The sequence below is a fragment of the Parasteatoda tepidariorum genome, chromosome 2 (assembly GCF_982258835.1).
Source record: "Parasteatoda tepidariorum strain Cologne lab strain chromosome 2, Ptep-v5.0, whole genome shotgun sequence".
In the NCBI taxonomy this organism is placed as follows: Eukaryota; Metazoa; Arthropoda; class Arachnida; order Araneae; family Theridiidae; genus Parasteatoda; species Parasteatoda tepidariorum.
Genome location: NC_141756.1, coordinates 67,757,024 through 67,780,232, shown reverse-complemented (window position 1 = coordinate 67,780,232; position 23,209 = coordinate 67,757,024). Strand labels below are relative to the sequence as shown.

General features: G+C 27.3%; 1 protein-coding gene across 1 annotated transcript; it reads right to left on the bottom strand.

The window, feature by feature from the left end:
* Positions 1-1,084: 1,084 nt before the first annotated feature.
* Positions 1,085-16,798, bottom strand: LOC107456661 (apolipoprotein D). The gene is made up of 5 exons (XM_016074590.5): positions 16,560-16,798; positions 13,483-13,616; positions 11,863-11,945; positions 3,818-3,910; positions 1,085-1,316 (listed from the first exon to the last, which is right to left on the bottom strand). Exons 1-5 carry the CDS (start codon positions 16,674-16,676, stop codon positions 1,186-1,188), a joined length of 558 nt encoding a protein of 185 aa, XP_015930076.1. The 5' UTR covers positions 16,677-16,798; the 3' UTR covers positions 1,085-1,185.
* Between the last annotated feature and the right edge of the window lie 6,411 nt (positions 16,799-23,209).

The following is a 23,209-nucleotide window of genomic DNA, read 5'->3' as shown; positions in this document are numbered from 1 at the left end:
TTTAAAGAAACTTTAAAAAATGCGGGATTAAGAAAAATAAAGTAAGATCTTTTTATGAGTTTTGTAAATATAAGTATGATATCTTATTTTTAACAATATTTAACTAATGCATGCAGTGATTTCTTATCGCAAAAATGTGTACAATATATGATGCAATTAAGTGGGTATTAGGCATTAAAAGACTACTTTATTTTGAATTTTAGCCACTTTTATTTTAAATAAAAGGAATGAATTATTTGAATTTTATTTTAAATAATTTCATAAAAACAATCAAAATACAAGTGAATAATGAATTATTGATAGGATATAAATATAGTTACAGATTTCAAAAATTCACAGAAGTTTCTGAACTCCATTATCTCTTTCACGTAACCATTGGGTTCTGCGAAACACCATTTGGGAATTGCTGCTCTAAGGTATCATGATAAAATTACCAGATTTTACTGATTTTTCAAAATTTTAATCACATGTCATATTTCATTGTTATTTTATTATATATATTTTATTGTTAATTTTATCATATTTCATTGTTAATTTTACCATATTTTATTGTTAATTTTACCATATTTTATTGTTAATTTTATCATAATTTATTGTTAATTTTATCATATTTTATTTTTAATTTTATCATATTTTATTGTTAATTTTACCAAACTCGTCTCCAAAGTACCAGTAAAAAGTACTGAGATTTCTTATGTTCTTATAGAGTCAGAAACACAGTAGATTTTACCGTATTCTGGTAATCTCTATTTCTTTTTCCACAGGGGAGAAATGCATTAAAAAAAAATTGCCAGATTTTTAATTTAAACATTGATTTGTTGAAAAATTTTTATATGGATGGTTTGGTTACATTACATTTTCATAATCATTTGAAAATGTATGTATTTATAAGCAAAATATCATCTCTACTGAAATTATTGCTTAAATTTAATTGTTCATTGCGTTCTCTTTCTTTATATTTAAAATATATTCTTTCGTTTTATATATTCATTTGCTTTGCATAAAAATGTGTTTTATTTCTAAAAGGATAAAATTTTTCTGTTTTAATAATCTATATATTTAAGCGGAAGCAAATTGGCACTGCTTTATCTTTATATTGAATGTTTATTATGAATACTTTACAAAAAGTAATGAGAACCTTATTTCAAATACAAAGAAAGATAAAACCAAGATGCATTTTTAAGATCAATCATAGCATTTCTTTTGACTTTCATATTCTAGTCTTGGTCCTAGATTATAACTCTTGACCTTTTTCAGCAACCTCTCTTTCTTTTCCTCGCTAAGTTCTTTTTCCCTTGTCAAAATCCACCCAAAAGCTAAATAAAAGATAAAATATATTAGGATTTAGAGATCGTAGCAAATATAATAATGTATTGTTTATTTATAATAAGAAGATATGCAACTTTGGAAACTTAAGGTAGACTAATTTATGCAATGTAAAAAATGGATTCTCAAATTTAATGATACATTCTTCGTTTTTGACGAAACCGTTTCCGGGTATATGCTCCGAGCAAATATTTTGCCAAATTACGAAATAAATATAGTCACTTCTCTGAGCAAATAAATTTTGTCTACTGTAAGGAAATATTTCGTCATTCTATTCTTTTTTCTGAAAATGCAGTGCTTAGTTTATCTAACTTTGTCTGTAACCACTTTATCGTTGGCACCATATAACTGGATCAATGTCACCATAGGAACACAAGAAAGACATATAGAACTGAGGGATAAATTACACCCATGCCATAAGCGGGATTCGAACCCTGGATCTTCTGGCTCTAGGCTAACTTTTTGACCACCATACAGCGCAGTCGGCTTATTTCGCCACTCTAGTTGATCTCCCACAATGTGCTACAATAAGATTTCGAGCTGAGAAAATATTTTCGTCGTATATTTGAGAGTTTCCGTTACGTCACAAATCACGTGATTTCGTGACGAAATAATTATCAAAATTAACGAAATATAGCTGAAGAATTTCTGAATTTCGAAAAGTGAAAGTTTCATTTCTGAGAGTGTGGTCTACATTTCATACAAGATAACCAAAAGTTGTTCTGCATAAACTAAATGAATAGCTTCATAAATATTTATTAAGCTATTTTATAAAAGCTATTCAAACAAAAATTAGAAACAAAAAAGTCGGTTTCAATATAATTTTTGTGTATTGATTACGAATCGAAATCATTGTTAAAACTAGCTGTTTTTGAGCAAAACAAATCAGTTTTCTTTATCTTGTTGATTAGTACAGTTGTTTAAAGAAAATTCTAACAAAAGCTTGAATTTTTCTCTTGTATGTTTTATGAAATGCTTATTAATTTATATTTAATTTCTGGGAAAACTCTGTTTTTGCTTATGTTAGTTACTCTAGTAAACCTTTATAACTAGATTTAAATTAAAATTCTGAATTTTTTTTAACAAAATCGAACATTTGCATCTTTGTATAAATTAATACAATTATTAGTACGAATTCTTGATTTTTAATATTTGTTAAGAAATTAAAGTGCAACCAATAATTTTGTTAATTCTAATATCTCCCCTAATTTTTGTTTTTCTCGCAATTTCGAATTTTTTTATTTATGAAATGCAGTTCTATCTGCAAATTGTATACTTGAATAATTAATATACAATAATATTTATCCAATTGCCCTTTTTTCTCTAAAAAACTTTTCTTTGAGAATACTAGTTTAGAAAAACTACTATTATTAAGAGAAAAGTAATTGATCAGTATATGACAAAAATTTCTGATTGACAAAAAAATTTTTAGACCGTAAATATCTCGTGCGACTTATATTGTTGCTTTCATAAATGAACTTTATACTTCTTTCCAAAAATAGCAGACATTGACATTTCAAAAGAAGGCATATTTGCATTTGGCATAAGTTAATTGAATAATCTAGCTCTTTGCAACTACTCGCCGCTAACTTGTATTATAATTTTTAGGCTTATTGCGTGAAACACACTTACCGAAATATCTTTGTACCTCAGAACATCAATCATTCTTTAATCAATTATCTTGAATTATTTTTACACAGTTTGAAATAAGCCGAGAGATGTAAATTTTTATTACAAATAACTTTCTTAAGGGTGTATTTCAAATAACATTATTAAAATTTTATTGTAAATATCCCTTTTAAAGTCTAAGCAATAAGTCTAAGCAAATTAAGATTCCTTATATATTGTCCCGACTATTCTTCATACTTTCTCTAATTAGCCAGAGGGCGTGTAAGCTGATTGTAAAGTACAAAAACATATAAGAAAGACTGGAAAATACAGAAGACTCTTCCCATTAGCTTAATGAATCGCAAAATGCCGGCGAAATTTGCGAAGAACCAAATTTTTCAATTGCCTTAGAATATTTGCTTTCCTGAAACTTTTCTACTAAAGAGAATAACTATTAACGATGCCAACAAAATTACTTTAATTTAAGTTAGGCAGCTAGGTTTTAATTATCAATCATGGGTAAAAATAAATGAGAAAATATTAATCCATATATTTTATTCACATGTAAAATATTTTGGTGCATTAATAAGTTACAAGTATAAATAAACTATATAATTAAAGCATCAACTATTTAAATTTGTTTTTAAAAGATATTTATGAATTCAACTGATAAATTAATTATTAGCTATAGCTTTTCTAACAAAAATTTATTTAAAATATTTTTAGCAGTTTCAGACATTAAAATATAACTTAAATTTTAGTTTGATAATAACAATTTTAAAAAAAATTCAACAAATAAGCGTGATTTTTCTTAACGCTTCAAATCTTTTATCATATTATGAATCTAAAGATATTAAGTTTAATTATTGAGAAGCAAACTTACCAAATCTGAATGCTCCAATCGGTTTGCAATGATACAAAATAACGTATTCATCATATTTAGCATCAACAATATCCACCCAATCTTCCAATCCAACTATAATTTATTTAAATTATATCAGACATAATTAAAAAAATTCATATATGCTATTAAACTATGTAGGATAATGATATGAATCATGGCAAACCACTTTTATATATTAAAATATTGCTTTAAACATATTTTTCCTTGTTAATTAGTATTAGAATATTGATGTTTAGTTGTAATTTTAAAAAATCAATATTTGTTAAATGAACTTTTTTATGAATACAAAAGAAAAAATTTTGATCACCTTGCAGTGTAAGAAAAACAACAAAAAAGTAGTGAAGGAGTAAAACTAAGAACAGTTCCAGGTGTAGTGAAACACCAAGAATGTTCTTTCATACTACTTGGTGTAAAATAGCTGCCGCCATTTTTATAATTATTTTTGGAATTCAGTAACACTGATATTTATAATAGTAAGATAAGATATACACAAGAGTTAGTGAAGTTAATTTTACAAAATAATATAAAGTAAGAATAACTAATTCAGGATTAATTTTTAATATAAATTTAGTTTGTAAATCAAACATAAGCGCAGAGAATAGTAAGGCGAACTCGAACTAAGCTTACAGAGCAGAAACAACAAGAAATTATGCATAATTAAATTATTTTATACTGTTTACAGACGCTTAAAAAGTGAATAAAAATATCCTTATTGCATAACTAAAAACATACAAGCAAATTTCAACTGCGAACCTTAGTTTCTGTAGATGTATAGAAGACAACATCGATAAACCATGTTAACTGGTCAGACGATTTAAAAATTACCCCAACTTTAGTTTCTGTAGATGCATAGAAGACAACATCGACAAACCACGTTAACTCGTCAGACGATTTAAAAATTACACCAACTTTAGTTTCTGTAGAGGACAACATCCACAAACCACGTTAACTCGTCAGACGATTTAAAAATTACACCAACTTTAGTTTCTGTAGATGTACAGAAGACAACATCAACAAACCACTTTAACTCGTCAGAGGATTTAAAAATTACACCTACTTTAGTTTCTGTAGATGTATAGAAGACAACATCAACAAACCAACTTTAACTCGTCAGACGATTTAAAAATTACACCAACTTTAGTTTCTGTAGATGTATAGAAGACAACATCAACAAACCACTTTAACTCGTCAGATGATTTAAAAATTACACCTACTTTAGTTTCTGTAGATGTATAGAAGACAACATCGACAAAGCACGTTAACTCGTCAGACGATTTAAAAATTACACCAACTTTAGTTTCTGTAGATGTATAGAAGACAACATCGACAAACCACGTTAACTCGTCAGACGATTTAAAAATTACACCAACTTTAGTTTTTGTAGATGTATAGAAGACAACATCAACAAATTAACTCGTCAGACGATTTAAAAATTACACCAACTTTAGTTTCTGTAGATGTATAAAAGACAACATCAACAAACCACGTTAACTCGTCAGACGATTTAAAAATTACACCAACTCTAGTTTCTGCAGATGTATAGAAGACAACATCGACAAACCACGTTAACTCGTCAGACGATTCAAAAATTACACCAACTTTAGTTTCTGTAGATGTATAGAAGACAACATCAACAAACCACGTTACTCGTCAGACGATTTAAAAATTACACCAACTTTAATTTCTGTAGATGTATAGAAGACAACATCGAAAAACCACGTGAACTCGTCAGACGATTAAAAAATTACACCAACTTTAGTTTCTGTAGATGTATAGAAGACAACATCAACAAACCACGTGAACTCGTCAGACGATTTAAAAATTGCACCAACATTGGTGCTTTTGGTGACGAAAATATTTAGCTTATATATTAAATTCACGTAAACTTTTTTCTCTGTTATAACAGTTTTCGATTTAGCTCTTCCTTCCTAATTTTATATGAAAGTCTGATTTATCATTTACTTGCGACAAAATTTTTTACGCAATTTTCTGTTTGTTCAGCATCAAATTAAAAGAGATAGTTACTCCATAGTTTTTACAGTATAGAATAGCTATCAAATAATTTTTCTCAATAGTAGAATTACATAAACTGGGAAGGCCGCGGTTGAGATAGACTGACTCAGTGGAATCTGATTTTCTTACAATTAATGAAAAGAATTTGAGATCAAATATGAATCGGAAGTTGTCATGGAGAAATCTTCAGAGGAAGGCATTGACTCACATTGGACTGTCTGGCCAACTATGATGATGATGAGTAAAATTACATAATTTTAAAAATTTTATATTTTTGTCCCATTTAGCATTAACAATGTCAGCCTATTCAGTCAAACTAGAAATTTTACAAAACATTTACATTTTAGATATAATTCAGGAATTTTATTTATGACTTATAAGAACGCTGGATGAATCATGGTTTTGAAAAAGTTATAAGCCCATCTATTCATATATAGCGACTTATTTAAGTGGTATTGTTTCAAACGCAATATACCAATAACGACGTCCAATTAATTCTAATGGGTAAAATAATATAACTTAAAATCTAATTAAATAATATATAATTGAATAAATAATGTGACTTAAAAAATTTTTCAAATAGAAGATTACACAAACTACTCCTTTTTTCGAAGTTATGTTTACTTTTTAACAATTTAAATTTTTTAGTTAAGTTCCTTGGGCAAAAATATGATAGTTATTAATGTAAACATTTGGTTAAAAATGAACTATTCCGAAGAAAGCTTCGAATTTTTTACTATCTATGTTTAGCTCATTAAATTTGCAAAACCTTTCAATTTTTTGAAATGAATTTTTTTTTTTATGATGACAGACGAAATTGATACCTGAAGTTAACTATCAAAAACGTTATTAAATTGTTTTTGCTATGCCATGAGTATTTTAATCTCTTTTATTTCTAAAAAAATATATTTTAAAGACAAATATAATTAATTTTTAGAAATTAACTTTTGACTAATTAGTTTTTTTTTGTTGTCGGAATTTTCTTGCATTTTAAATGCATTTTCATAAAAGCGTTGATTTTGAAAAAAATTCTTTACGATGGCACACATTACAAAAAAAGTATATCGAAGAATTTTTTGGAACCTTGTGCGTATATTTTGTTTTTAACTAAAAGCTAATGTCTAAATGTGAATTTATTATTTTTATCAAGTTTAAGTAAAAAATTTTCATATTTCTCTTTAAAAATGTTTGGAATTTTTCCTTTTTATATTTAGTTCCATTTCATTGAATATATGAAGTGTTTAAAGATTTTAATTCAGAACACATGCAAACACATTTTTGATCTAGGAAAAATGTTAAGATTTTAGCATGACAAGGAGAATTTGTAGTATTTAATCTCAAATGTGCCCTTATTTTGTAGAAAAAAGTATTTTATCAGTTTTTAAAGCTAGTTTTAGATTTATTATTCTAGGACCTCTCCTTACCAGAAATAGAATTAAAATTTTAATTTAAGGTGTTTTCGAAAAAATTATGTCAAATGCAGTCGGATAACTTGAAATCAAAAAGCTGTAAACGCTGCAAAAGCAATAACGCTGTAAAAGGAAATTTATGATCTAAAATACAGTGCGCAAAAAATCGACCATATTGAATAACTTTTGATGCAATGATTCGATCTTCACGTTTCAAGACACTTAATGGTTAGAGGGAGCTATCACAAATACGATAATCAATTAGAGCAAACGATATCTTAAATTAAGAATTCAGACACAAAAACGTGTTGTAGCTTAATAAGCATAGCTCTTTTGGGTGGATTCGGATTTCTTATCCCCCAAATATAGAGAATAGCTACAATCTGGAAAATATGGTCCCAATAGTTTGGTCTGCACAGAGGACAGTGGTTCAAAGCTTGAAACCCTTACATGTTAATTTTATTTAGCCTTTAAGAGAGCCTTTTAATTCAATTGAAAAATTTTTGCCCCCAGTTACAAAATTCGTTTCTCCAAAACAATTCTATAAAAAAAGTAACTATTATGCTATTTGATAATAGTCGAAAAAATTTGAATTGTAAAGTATAACTTTTTTTTTCTTTACTGTTTTAAAGAATATGATTTTCTGTAGCAAAATACAAAATTTGTGCGAAGTCAGTCGAATAGTTCCTGAGAAATTAAATTTTTAAAAACTGATATTTTTACCTAACGATGCTTATGATTTCGTAACTCAAAATATCTTCAGCATCAATTAATTAGTTTATTTGAGGTTAACCATTCGAACCATTAAAATTGAGCTCTTGAACGTGAAGATCCGATTATTAGATCTACAGTTATTCAGGGTGGTCCTTTTTTCCCCCCTTTTTTTTCGCACTGAACTATCTATATGTAACATCTAAACATTACATTTTTTGTTATTGAATATTAATACATGTTTATTGTTGTAAATATGCTATTAAATATTTAATATGTTGCTAAATATTTAGTGATTATTTTTTGTTTGTTCAAAATAAATTACTTATTTTATAAAGTATAAACTTTTGTAATGTATATAGTTTTAAAATGGCTTAAAAATAAATAAATGAATTCTTTACCGTTTAAATTTTTTAGGATAATCTTCAAAGTATTTATAAAAGCTTGAATTTATTATTTTAAAGTTTTTTTTTTGTTATCAACAAAGCTTTTTTAATTGTTTTAATCTAATTATAATTCTCTCAGGTAATTAAAGTTTAAAAAAAATTCATATCACGGAGGGAAAAAATTTTTTCGCTTCTTGGCTTAAAATATTTACTTTTTATCAATCTATTTAAGGGTAGTTTAGATATAGCATACTCTAATCCTCCTTCATCCTATTCGGATCAAATCCATTTTTTTCGATTATAATTTCTTTAATGTTTACCAAAAAACTATTTTTTATCTGTAATATTACAAAAAATGCAAATAATTATAAGAAATGGTACTAAAGTGAGAAGGTTATTTTAATTATTTATTATTCATTCAAAGAAACAGGGTTCAATTTCAAAATGAGATAGATAAAATCAGAATGAATTTAAGGAATTTGATATGGTCTATATCAAAATTAACAGATTTAATAATGGTTAAAAAAATTTAGCTAGCACCATTTCCGCCAGCAAATACGTATTTACATTCATTAGTATAAGTATTATTTTTGTTTTATGAAATTCTTATCGATATTTAACCTTTAATTAGAACTTGAAGTAGAAAATTGTTTTTACAGTTTAAAATGAACAACGGAAACAAAAGTTGTAAACAAAATTATTCATTAAAAATTTTAATTTATGAAAACTATATTAAATAAATAATGAGAGTTAAATATAATTCGTACTAACACACACTTAAAGCATTTATAAAATTGCTTAAAGGTTTAATTTTCTTCTGCTATCGTTAAAACCTGTATTAGAATTATTTTACCCATTTCAGGCCAAGGATAGAAATTTTATTAAATGTCGTATTATTTTCAGTGAAATATGTTTAAAATACATTGGTTAAGACAAAAAATAAGTTTCGTATATGAAAAATAATACTTTATTCAAGAAATAAAATGGTGCGTAAACGCATCATTGGCCAGTTCGATGAACAATTCATTTAGCTCAAAAGTTATATTTTTAATGGAAATATTCGAAGCATTTTGGTTACGAATGGGCTTTGCATTTGATGCAGAAATAAATCGCGTGGTTTTTACACACTTTATACCGTCTGAGAGCTTTTTTTTTCATGCTCACTTATTGTATGTCCGCTTCACTCAGTCCGTACTTCTTTTGGTAGAGCTGCGGATGATGAGCGACCTTTATTAGGAGGGTAACTTGCAATGTACATACTTTCACTTGATGGATTATTCTTGGATTCAGATTTTAGTAGGGAAATCGCTATATAAGATCTAAAGTCTATAAGGGATATTTTTGATCTAGATGAAATTCTATGTATCTTCCATGAATTTACTATAACTCTATCAATGATGTTTGTAATTAATGGCTACCACCATTTCTTACCTTGAATCTTGATGAGGAAATTAGCTATTGTCATGTAGGTCTACACCTTCCCTATGCTTATTGCAATCCGAAATAACGGTGGGTTATGAAATCACAACGTCTTTACTTTCTTTGCAACTGCATCGTTTGGCATTTACAAGGGACAAAATGGTACCGTTATTAATAACACTTGTTACCACAGCATTGTCGTTCAATTTTATTGCACATGTTTCTGCATCCTTTCTGAATACAAAATTGTAAGATGTACCATGTTTTTATTTTTTTTTCATATTTTTGGAGTCACCCAATATACAACCAGCTATGCGATTTGTACGAGCTGTGCCAGATGCAAAGAAAATTTCGAATAAACCACAGGAAGAGAAAAGTTATCAAAATAAGTTTTGTGCTTCTCAGATTTTATAACAATTCTAAGTATCTTCATATGACGCTTGTACCTCCATAAGAAATAAATTGGAAAAGGTATCTATCAGACGAGCACAAACACCAAAGTTTAAATCCATATCTTACGGGCTTCCCCTTTATATACATTTTTGATGAATGCCTTCCGAAGTAAGGTACCATCTCGTCGTCAATAGACAAACGTTGAAAAAATATTCCAAATTGTAGATATTTTAGGTTTTTGTGCATAAGAATTTGGCGTATCTTATCAAATTTGGCTGTTTTATCAAGACAAGAATCATCCGGCAAATGAATATTTTGCTTTATGCTTTTAAATCTGCTTTGACTCAATCATTTCGGAATTATTAACAGTCCTATATCCTCATCCAAAGACCAGTACATATCTATTTGAGGAGGTGTATGGTATCCAGAAAGAATTGGTATACAGAATATGTATACCTCTGGATACCAAAAAGAATATGGTATCCAGAAGGCACTAGTTTAGAGAGAATTAGTATTGGTAGCAATCTATTTAGTAAATTTCAAAGAAATCCCTCAAAATTTTCAATAAAACCCGGAAACCTTCCATTAAAAGTGGGTTTTCATATTTTGCTTATTTCTCATGCATATGGCTAATAGTGCGTTAGCGCACCATTAAATTTTAATTAAACTTTTTTAATTTTTTATGATTGTTTTTTTAAATTTTATTTTCAGAACTTACAATTTTAACCCATTATAAAAACATATAATAAATCTCCAGTGGAATAATTATACAGTTTCAAAAAATTGACTTCTTCGAACACAGCTTGAAATTAAAAAGCGAGCGTGTCTTGAAAATTTCTCAATGGAAAGTATTTACTCTAATTGAATTACTAATATTTTATAAAATGTCTTCAAAACCATTAAAAACAGCAGAAAAATAAAATTTTTGAAAAATATTCACGACAGTGTTAATAAAAATATTTATTATATATGCGTTTATGTTATATACTTATTATATATGTGTTCGTGCACCTTTGGGCTAAGATAGGTTAAAGTCAGTATATTATTATTTTATTTTAAAACCCTGCGCTGAAGAGTAGATCCAAAGTTGAGCTTACGACTATCAACATTTAACTCAGCAACCTTGTTAGAACGTAATTCAGCAGACAAGGGAACTCTTGGATCAAGCTTTGGATGGTACATGGATTAGTGGTGATAAAGTTCTACGCAAATCATATTCAACGTACAATCTATTTGTCACTTTGTCCTTTTATTTGTTTAAGTGTTGAAAAATTTGATTCGCAAAGACAGGTTTATACAAACTTTTGAATAACATGCACATGTTTAATTCGGCAATGAATTTTCTTTAAATATGTATTTAATTAGAGAATCTGTTTTCAGTTCAAAAAATCATCGTTCAAAGCATTAGGAAGACTTTCAAAAAACAAACTAAATGTATTTTGTTCTAAATCTAACAACTTTTTCAATTATTTTCAACTTCAAACATTATTTTCTAGAGAAGTACGTGTAATCAATCAGATCGTATACAATCCTTCCTAAGTTGTGAACCACACATTATAGTTTTATGTAAGGCACATTTATAGTTCACGAAAATATAACTTCTTTTTTTGATTTTGAGGAATTTATGCGTAATTATTTGACAATACTCAAGCAATTTATAATTGATTTATTTTTTATCGTAAGCATAACTCACCCATTTCAATGGTAAATTTCATATGATATGGCGCTTCAGGATATGGAAATAGACCGCCATTGAAATTGATCTCGAATCCAGTACTATAAAATAATTTTTTAATTATTGAAAGATAATATCACATTGGCTACTTGATGATAAAACACTAAGGTATAGCGTTACTTTAAAGTTTAGTGATAAAAATAACACAACTTTAATCTGTAGCATTAAAAATATTTTTCTACATATTTTAAACAAAAGTATAAGAAGATATTGCATTCCATAATTTAAGCCTTAAATTTAAGAAAACAATAATTTATTTTCGAACAAATAATGCATTTACAAAAAATATAAGCATTTTATTTATATTTAATCACGCTTAATTTTTTAACAACACCCCCATTTAGTGTTTTATTTATCTTTACATAGTATTAAGAAGAATAGAGATCAGTAAACTAATATTATTCAAAAATTTGTTAATTTGATTATTTAAATGCTTTTAAAATAAGCGCTCCTGTGGAGCATTAGGACGGAGGGCTGTTGGAGATTTGGAGGTCATGAGTTCTATCCAAGCTGTTGACAAAACAACCGGAGTTTATGCACGGCAAAGTGTGCGTTTAATCTGTCGTGGCTCGAACAAAGAATATGCACAGGGAAGAAGGCTAGTATCGATAGACATAATGTAAACCGATACCCCAAGATTCTGTGCAGTCCCGGTGTATAAAAGACATAGCAACGTTTAGGGGCACAGCAGCAGAGGTTTTCGAAACGTATTTCCACCGTCCTCTCCTCCCACCCACAACTGGGGTAAGCGTAGGGTTTGGCAGGAGATGAAAAGTTTTCTCTTTTTATTTACTCTTGGCTTGATCTGCCTTTTTTCACGATTTATAAATAGTACTGTATTATTAATTAAAATTCATATTATCTATGTTGATTTCTGCATTTGGAACATTTTCATCATTTAGAATTTAATGATTTACTCTAAATCTCTTATATACGACTTTTCTCTAAGCTTTTAATTTTAAATCAGCATTGGAGGTTAAATAAAATTTGCTGTGAAATTTTTCTACAGCCGTATAAAGTCTCCTTAAGAGTGATTTCGAAAACACTGAAATTGTAAGTGTTTAAGACTATGTTAATTTTTGCATATAATATAGAGAATTTATTTAAGCACTAAAAATATTATTAGGATTTTTAAAAAAGATAGAGAAAAATATTTCAAAAACACTACAATTCTATGAATTTATGAGTAAAGTAAATCATTTTCGCCAGGGGGGTCATGCAGGTTAAGGGTCCATAATTTCGTGACAACAGCATGATAGTGGCAATCTTGTTGGCACTACGTACAGGCCACATTTACTTCCTAGACAAGCTGGTACTCATAAATCAGAAGCTGGATGGGCTTAAAGCCGCCACTTTAAATCAAACACCAGTTCTTTGCAATGACAGTTCAGTCTGATCACTGGGCCATTGCGTTTGACGTTCTGAATAATGCATTAATATCGGCTATCAGTATAAAGAATTTATTCATTCCTCCAAATTCTCCAATAGATGATTTTTATCAGAAAATATGCTTTGTAAACATATTTGGGATGTTTTTATACAATTTATAACTTATTTCATCAAATCACAAAAATGTACCTCTCTTCTATCATAGATGTGTTGAAATTCAAACCTCCATCTGTTACTGTCATGTACTGAGTGTTACATCTTTGAGGCATGAGGTACTGGAAGGGGTTAGGGAGTCTTGCAAACTCATACCATCTACCACCCATCTAAAGAAAAAGAAAACGACTTTAGTAATAACAGTAAATTTTCTTAAATATTTTTCGTATCCTTCATTTTAAGTATTTTTCATATCCTTCATTTTAAATATTTTTCATTTCTTTCATTTTAAATATTTTTCCTATCTTTCATTTTAAATATTTTTCATATCCTTCATTTTAAATATTTCTCAAATCCTTCATTTTAAATATTTTTCATATCCTTCATTTTAAATATTTTTCATATCCTTCATTTTAAATATTTTTCATATCTTTCATTTGAAATATTTTTCATATCCTTCATTTATTAGATATGCCTTGAAGTTCAATTATTTTTGCTAAAATATAAAACAATAATAAACGGTTTTTTGAATGAAATCATGTTCGGAGGAGATGTTTCTATAAGTGGAGAACTGAGTTTTTAAATTTCCTCTCTAAGTACAGAAATATGAAAATTAAAATAAAGTTGCTATTCTTGAATCTTTTTATAAAAATGTCTAATATTTTTGATATTTTTGAGTAATTGACTAATTTAATAAATATTAAAAACTTGCTAACAACTCTTGTAGATTTTAAATAATTTAAGTTTAAAAACATTAAAAAAGTTATGCTATTTTTTAACTTTGATGTAAAATAAATACATTACGTTTTAATATCGATTTTTTTATCAATTTTATAAAACTTATCCAAACTTTGATCTGTCTACATGCTTTGATATAATCGTTAAAAAATTTTAAAAAAATTTAAAATTTCATGCGTTTTGTATTTATTTTCTAATTTTTATAAAGAAAAAGTGAAAGTAAAACTTAAAAACTATTTAAAATACAATATAAATATATTTTCACATTGCATGTTTCGTGGAGCTTTTTTTAAAGTTTTAGAGTATTATTGTTTTAAGATAGAAAAAATTTGAGAAAATTAAACATTACTGGGTCTTTTAACATCTTAATAAGTTAAAATAATTTGTCTGAAATACTACAATAGATTCATTATAGTTTTAATAAATTAAAACAAATTAATTATTTATATATTATAGTTTTAATACGTATTTTATTTACATCCATCTTTATTACGCTTCCTTAATCGAAAATTAATTTATAATTCAGTAATGTGTAAAACTAAATTACATTTATGGTACCTCATACCAATAAGCGTCATTCCACATAGATCATTTACATTCAAACTTCATTCTCTGATTCTATCAATATTTATTACAATGAAAAGTATCATTAATTAGATTAAAATAATAAATTTACTGTAGCGTATGTTAGGTATATTGTTAAATATTTAAATTTCAATTAATCTAAATAAACACCAAAACAAGTTTTTATTAAATTGTGTGTAATTGCCACTCTTTAATAGATTTATGACATTCAAATCTCTATTTATAACAAATATTCTATCCTCAAAATAATAAGCCACAATTTATATCAAGTGCCATTCACACTCTTTATGATGCTAATCATTATAAGCTGATTATTCAAAGTTGCAGTAAAGTACATTAATTGATAAATTATTTTATGATTTATACACAACAGAAAAATAATTTCATTTTTTTTAAATTATTGCTTAAAAACTCTTATTTTACAACTTTCATATGCTTATCAAATTGTTCAGAAAACTTGAAAATATACATTTTAGTAGAATATTGAATTCATTAGTATTTATATCGATGTTTTTCTTATTACCATATCCAAAATATGTATAATAAGATATTTTTGAAGTTTATTCACTGAAAAAAATCAAAATGCAAAAGAAAAAAGGAGTTTTTATAATTTTAAAGAAAGAAATGCACCAGAATGCTAAATAGTATTTTAAAAATTGTTTTTTGGCTCATTTTGAGTTAAATAATTAGATGAATTTATTATTAAAAATTTTGTCAAGTCAACTAATTAGTATGATTTTTTAAAAGTTAGTTAACGTTAATGAAACTTAAAAAAAGTTGCAAAGTATTTATCTAAGAACATCATGATAATTACATGATATATGTTTAAATTTTGTAATCTGGTTCATTTATTTATTAAAGTTAAAGAGCTAAAAATTTAGAAAAAGAAATTCAATTGTTAAAATTTAATAAAAATTTATATTTATAAATAAATTGACTGAAATGTTAATATCCAAAAAAGGAAAAGGAAAAATACAACATTAAGCAACTAAGATAAGCAAAAATGAGTTTCAGACAAAGGAGATAACTTCATAAATTGACTTCAAATATTATTTCAAAAATAGCAACGACATTTATTTTATATCACATAAAAATGGAAAATATCATAAATATATTTAAAAGTATTTTTTCCAAATAAAATTTTTAAAAAATTGTAATTATTTTAAAAAATTTCTGCAAAGAATTTGATGTTATTTGTAAAATATTACTACTAGCAGAATTTTAAAAAAAATAAAAAATAAGAAAAAAGCACCAAAATATATGGACAAATTGTAACATTTTATTATACGAATACGTATGTAGAACGTAAATGTAGAATATATTTAGAACGTATGAATAATTGTTCACCTTTACAAGAAATGAGTACTACCTACTACCACTAAAAAAGATAATATTAATAGTAAACTTTAGTCAATGTTTTCCTTTTCAGCAAAAACTAAAAGGGACAGGCATTGAAAGACAAAGACATTTAAAAAATTACGAAAAAAAGAACTATTTTTTCACAAACGATATATTAAAATTGAAAATGCTTTATGTTAAAACTGATATATATGTTAAAACTATGTTAAATGTGTTAAAACTGAAACTATGATAAATATGTTAAAACTGAAATTGGAAATCAAGCTTTAACTTTAGCATTTAAAAAGAAGAAGAAAATTAACTCCATTATCGATCAACAAAAAGGAAAGTAAATAGACTTTTAGGCACATAAAAAAATTATTTGTACGTCGGATTAATATTGGTTTCAAGAAGAGCATAATAAGATTAAGAGTAATTTAATTATTACTCACTTTTCTGTAATCAAAATCTTTCATTAGCGGTGGATGCTCGCACATATCAACCTTTAGCGGCCTAAGAGATGAAACAAGTTTGGCTAAAACCAATAATACGATACTAAGATACTTCATTGTTTCTTGAAAGTTTTGCCTCGCTTGATGGATGGTACAAGATGTAACACTTCTGCTTCCGTATGCTCCGGTTTAAATATAATTAATTGTTGTCGCAAAGTTATGTCACAAACTAATCATTCGTGATAATCTCTGACTGTTACTTTCTCATGTTTTCCAGAAAAACTCCGATAAGATGTATCATTTCGAAAATAGACGAGATTTTCGGTTAGATATTCAACAATGCACTTTTGTTTTGATGGAAGTTTCTAATTTTAGATTGTGAATGTTAGAATTGCGGTAATAAAGTGAAAGCGGAAGTAGAAACAAGAAAGTAATCTTTACACAACTCTTACATCGTAATTAAAAAGTGAACAGAAACAAGTTTCGAATTTTATATTGTGGACAAAACGGTAATAAAATGAAAGCGGAAGTAGAAACACGAAAGTAATCTTTATACAACTCTCACGTTGTAATTAAAAAGGGAATAGAAACAAGTTTCTAATTTTATATTGTGGACAAAACGGTAATAAAATGAAAGCGGAAGTAGAAACAAGAAAGTAATCTTTATACAACTCTTACATCGTAATTAAAAAGTAAACAGAAACAAGTTTCAAATTTTATATTGCGGACAAAACGGTAATAAAATGAAAGCGGAAGTAGAAACACGAAAGTAATCTTTATACAACTCTCACGTTGTAATTAAAAAGGGAATAGAAACAAGTTTCTAATTTAATATTGTGGACAAAACGGTAATAAAATGAAAGCGGAAGTAGAAACACGAAAGTAATCTTTATACTACTCTCACGTTGTAATTAAAAAGGGAATAGAAACAAGTTTCTAATTTAATATTGTGGACAAAACGGTAATAAAATGAAAGCGGAAGTAGAAACAAGAAAGTAATCTTTATGCAACTCTCACATCGTAATTAAAAAGGGAACAGAAACAAGTTTCGTATTTTATATTGTGGACAAAACGGTAATAAAATGAAAGCGGAAGTAGAAACACGAATCTTTATGCAACTCTCACATCATAATTAGAAGGGAACAGAAAAAAAGGGAGCAGAAACTTTTTTAAGACTGTATTATAAATTTTAAATAGTTTAAGTTAGAAACACAATGACACGAATATTTTTGTTAAATATTTATTAAAAATTTATAATTGGTTAACGTAAAATTAACTTGATTTTTGTGTAACAAAAAAAGAGCCATGTTGGTAGTAATTTCATGAGAGACTATTTTGAGAAAATAGATATTTTTTGTTGTTGTAAAAAAGGCAAAAAAAGCGCCGCAATTTTTCAGGTGCCACTTAATTGCATATCGTGGGAAAACAAGCTGTTTAGTTTCAAAACTACTTTCAACCATTTTTGAAAATGTAAAATAAAAAATAAGTATCATTCCTAAACATGAATCTAAAAGTTTTTTATTGTAGTTTTATTTTGTTCAAAAATCGCAAAATACTTAAAATCTATCTATCTACACACACGCGCACACGCAGGTATATATACATATATACATGTGTATATATGGGTCATTCTCACAAAAACAGTCATTTTCATGTCCCCAGTATATTTTATGTTTGTTTTACAGCTTACGAAAAAAAAAATTCAGGGAAAGTGTCCTTCAGAATGCAAGCTATCAAAGGAATAAAAATAAAATTATCAATTTTTATTTTTTATTTATTTTAGGTAATTAAAATATACCAATATGTCATTCCCTCACTTGTCCCCACTGCTGATTTAAAAAAAGAAAATTTTTTTTTTCTGAAGTAAAAAAAATAAATTTACAAATTCGTGTTTTTTATTTCAGAATATAGAAATATAGAATTCAGAAAATAAATTTTAAGTTTAATTTCTGATAAAAATATTACCACAGCACTATTTTAAACTTTGTCCCCAGCGTTTCGCGTCATTCCCTCACAACAATGTTTTTATCGTCTGCAAACTTCTTAGAATAAAAATATTTTAATAAAAACTTCAGAAGTTAACAACTGACATCATAGAACAAAATTCCAGTATGTTTCCATTTTCAACTTAAGGAAGCTTTGCTGTAAAATAAATTTTAATGAATCAAACCAGGTAAAATTTTTTACATTTGTCATTCCCTCATGTCGTTTTTTAAAATAAAATAAAATACAAATTCATCGAAAAAGTGGATAATTATATTTTGCTTTCTTGTATGAATATAATTGTATGTGATTGATTTCAGAAATCAATTAGGCCTAACTGTTATTTTGAAATTTTATTGAATTTGTCATTCCCTCACTATCATTCCCTCACTAATGTATAAAGTGAGGGAATGATTCAAGATGAGTATATTGTTAAATTTTGCTTTAGTTTGTTCTTGGTTTTTCTTTTTTTAATAAAAATAGAATTAAAAATTGCGGAATATATTGTATTAAGTCTAATTCTAAAGTCTAGCCCATTCTTAATTTAACTTTATTTAAAATATAATATTGATGAAGTTATCATATTCCAAAAATTATTTTTGAATGAAAAATTTAATTAACCTGATTAATTTCTATTAAAATTATATGTTGTAACTTATAAATTATATGCTATATAAATATATGTTACTTTTGTTGGAGAACTTACAATTATAATTTTATAATTTGATGAATTTTATTTAAGTGCCAAGTTTATTCGTGAATTCTACACAGCATGAAATAAGACAGCAGTTATAATGCAACTATGATCTTGAATTAATTAGTTTAGGCATTTTAATAAATACAGAATGACTATTTTAAGAACAATCTAAGAAATATTATAATCTATTTTCCAGATAGCTCAACTATGGATAGCTTAACGAAAAAAGAAGCTCGTTTAAAGAAATAAGAATATGATCGAAAAAGAAGAGAACGAATGAAGTCAAATTCCTCTTTAATTTTAAAACAGAAAGAACGAATTAAATACCTGGAAAAAAAGGAAAGAGGACGAGTGAAACCTGCTTCACAAATGACTAGTCGTAACTTAAGAGTGAAAAGGAAACAATGGAAGAAAAACTCCAACAAAGTGGATTATGAGTACAAGTGAAGTAAAACATGTTCATATGCTAAGTGATGGGCCATCAGCCCAATATAGAAACAGAAAAATGTTTCATCTGATATCCCAACATATAAAACAGCTTACTCCTGGTATTCTAAACTTTACTTGGAACTATAATGAATCCGGACATGGAAAAGGAGCTCCCGACGGAATTGGAGCTGTTATGAAAAGAACAGCAGATCGGAGAGTGGCAGAAGGAAAAGATGTGCATAATTACGAAACACTTGTTTCTGTATTAAAAGAAAATTGCTCAGTAACTTTATTTGAAGTTTCAATTGAGGATATAAAAAAATGTGATAAATTAATTGAGGTAAAAATTAAACCATTCACTGGCACAATGAAAGTTCACCAAGTTGCATACAGTGCAAGGAATAACATATTGAATTTTCGCTCTCTTTCGTGTTTTGCATGTGATGCATCAATTTTGTGTGAACATTATAATTTGGGAACTTATAAAATAGGCAGGGTTCAAACAGAGATCAGAAGAAGAAATCCAAGGAGTATCCAAGGAGTCCAAAATTTAAAATCTTTGCGCAAAAAATAACCAGACAGTTTTTTTTTTAAAAATCAAAAAGCAGTAACTATAAAGAACTTTCAAAAATATATATTTTGCATAAGATATTTTTTTCTAGCCCTTTAGAAATAAAATTTTACTTTGTCAAACTTCATCAAGAAAAATAAGGTATCACTTTCACACATAAATACATTTTCCAGCTTCAAATATTTTAATAAATCTTGTTAAAGTACGTAGTACAGATGTTAAAGATTAACATAAAAACCTACCAATCTTATATTTTTAAATTTGAATACATAGAATCTAAGGCATTTTATACAAAGAGAAAAAAACAGTAAATCATTAATTAAGTTTGTTTGTAACATGTAAAATTAAAATACCGCAGAAGTAAAGATCTTACATTCAAAAAATGTAACAATTGATGTAATGGCTCCCACAAATGCAGGAAAATAAAAATGGCCCTTTCCAAAAGACATACATAAATACACAAACACAGACATAAAAAAAAATTCTACCACCCATTCCATGTGACAATCGTGCCAGCCAATTTTATTTCCCAAACCTGTAAAAACTATTAAATATATAAAACTAAATTATAATAAATAATAGATATACTTAATATGTTATCATTTTCAAACTTGAGGTAGCTGTAACTGAGAGAAAAACATGTATTGAAATAAAATATCATTCCCTCACTATCAATGTCATTCCCTCACTTTTCAAATAGTGAAATTAATTAATTAATTTAAATATTAAGTATAATTTAAAGGATATATATTTTCTTTATAATGCCATTACATATTTCTATTAATAAAAAAAGTTTCAGAGCTTTTTATTCATTTTATTTTTTTGGGATTTTATGAACCGAAAAATGACAGTTTTTGTGAGAATGACCCATATACATATTTATGTTGTATTTTTCTTACCCGGCAAAGAAAGTTCTCACCTTTTTTTTTTTTACTTTAGCAACAAAGAATTGAAATATCAAGTATTGATATAACAAAGAATAAAAGAATTGATATTACAAATAAAATAATTAATATTGTAGAGTAACTACCACTATAAATTTTGAATACCAATTCACTAGTACATAAGACATGTTAACTTGATTCTGCCTTGCGGTACCTTTTGATAGATGAAGGCTGACATAGTCTATAATTAAATTCCCTACAATATATCAAGGAATTGAAATATCAAACGTTTATCTGTAATAAGCATGAAAGCGTAAATATGCATTGTTACAATTTCGGAATGAAAATTCCTTTCTACTCCGGCGTGGACAACGAAAAATTGAAAAAAACTGAGCTACGTTGAAATGTTAAAAATGAATAGTTCATATCAGCAAACAAAGCGTTCCATATTCTGCTTTAACTACATTAATACAGATTCAAAAATAATGATTTTATTCATTGCTATTGTTATTTATTGAAAAATAATTAAATTGATGCTTAGTTTCTGCAAGTTCTTCTATTTATTACATGTCATTTATTTTAATTTGAATACATAATAGTTGGGTCATTTAACTGCTTTACAGTGTGGAAACAGGCGTTATCGACAATGCCAAACTTCATCTATGAAAAGGAACCCCACCATAGAATCCAGTTAATGTGTCTTATATACTAGTGAATAGGAATTATATTTTTTGTAGTGGTAGATACGCTACAGTACTCCTCCACCAGAATTATATCTGTGATAAAATTCGATGAACGGTTACCACTAGTTGATTCATTGCGGTTTTGTGAGAAGCCGGGAGAGCTGTATTAAGATCACCGTACTTTTTGTGTGCTGATTGTGAGAGCTGTACTAAAATCACGGTTGTTTCTGCTCCTGTGTTGTCATTAGCAGTCGAGTGTATACGTTGTACGCTATGTGCGATCGAAACTGAGTAGCAACAGCGCGAGGAGGTGGATAATGTTGCAGTCACAAGTAGCAAGTCAACTGCTTAATGTGAACCATCCATCGAAGTAGGCGTGTTCAGATCGAAGTGGGAGTTATTGTCAAGTTAGTCGTGTTCGTATTGAAGTGGGAGATCCTGTTAAGGTCACCAATTAAGTTATAGACAATGTCAACCTTCATCTATGAAGAGGTACCCCATCATTATTGTGTCTTATATACCATTGAATTGGAATTATATTTTTGTCGTGGTAGATACGCTACAACAGTAGTCGCTAAATTTCTTGAAACTTATAATGTTGTTTTCAACGAAATAGTGAATTTTTAATAGAAATTATTTTTTAAAGTATAATTATTAATATTTATTGACTAAAAATTTCACTTTTTTAAGGAGGAATTACTTTTAAAGATTTTAATAGTTGATTTTAATTCTCGCGATTTTATGTTACTACTCATTCAAAAGGGCTTAACTTAGTAGCGAGTTAGAGGGCTTGGTTTGCTAACCAAACCCTATAAGATTGAGCAGAAATCTTCAGTGTTTGTGGAGTGTCAATGAACAGGGAATTTAATTTGAAAAAGGCTCTTTTTAGATAAATTTAAAAAATTATTTTTAAGTAAAAGATTGTTTATATTGATGTTCAATAGCCACTTTCAGATGGTTTTGCTTAACAAAAGCAATTTACTGTTACCTTGTTGCGTGATTAAACTTTGTTTCTCAAAGTCCATGCATTATATGCTTTCAATTCTTTTTTAAATTAAAATAAAAATAAAAGGAAGTACAAAAAAATTTGGTAATATTCTTTAAATGTTTATATTCACTTCAGTTTTAAAATATTAAAAAAAAAATTAATTGAACTAAATGAAACGTGTAAAATAACTTTTTCGTTGATTATTACTGAAAGTGGCTAAAAATAAAAGTTTAGAAAGAATAAAAAAGACTGCTTCCATTAAGAATATAAAAAAAATATTTAGGTTCAATTTAAAACAGCATGTTACTTACTCAATGTTGTTCTAAATAAAAAAAATTGGCGCTCAATTTGTTAAGCAATATTTACATAATTACAAATGAACTTAAGAACTTAGAAAAATTTATCTGAAATTGAT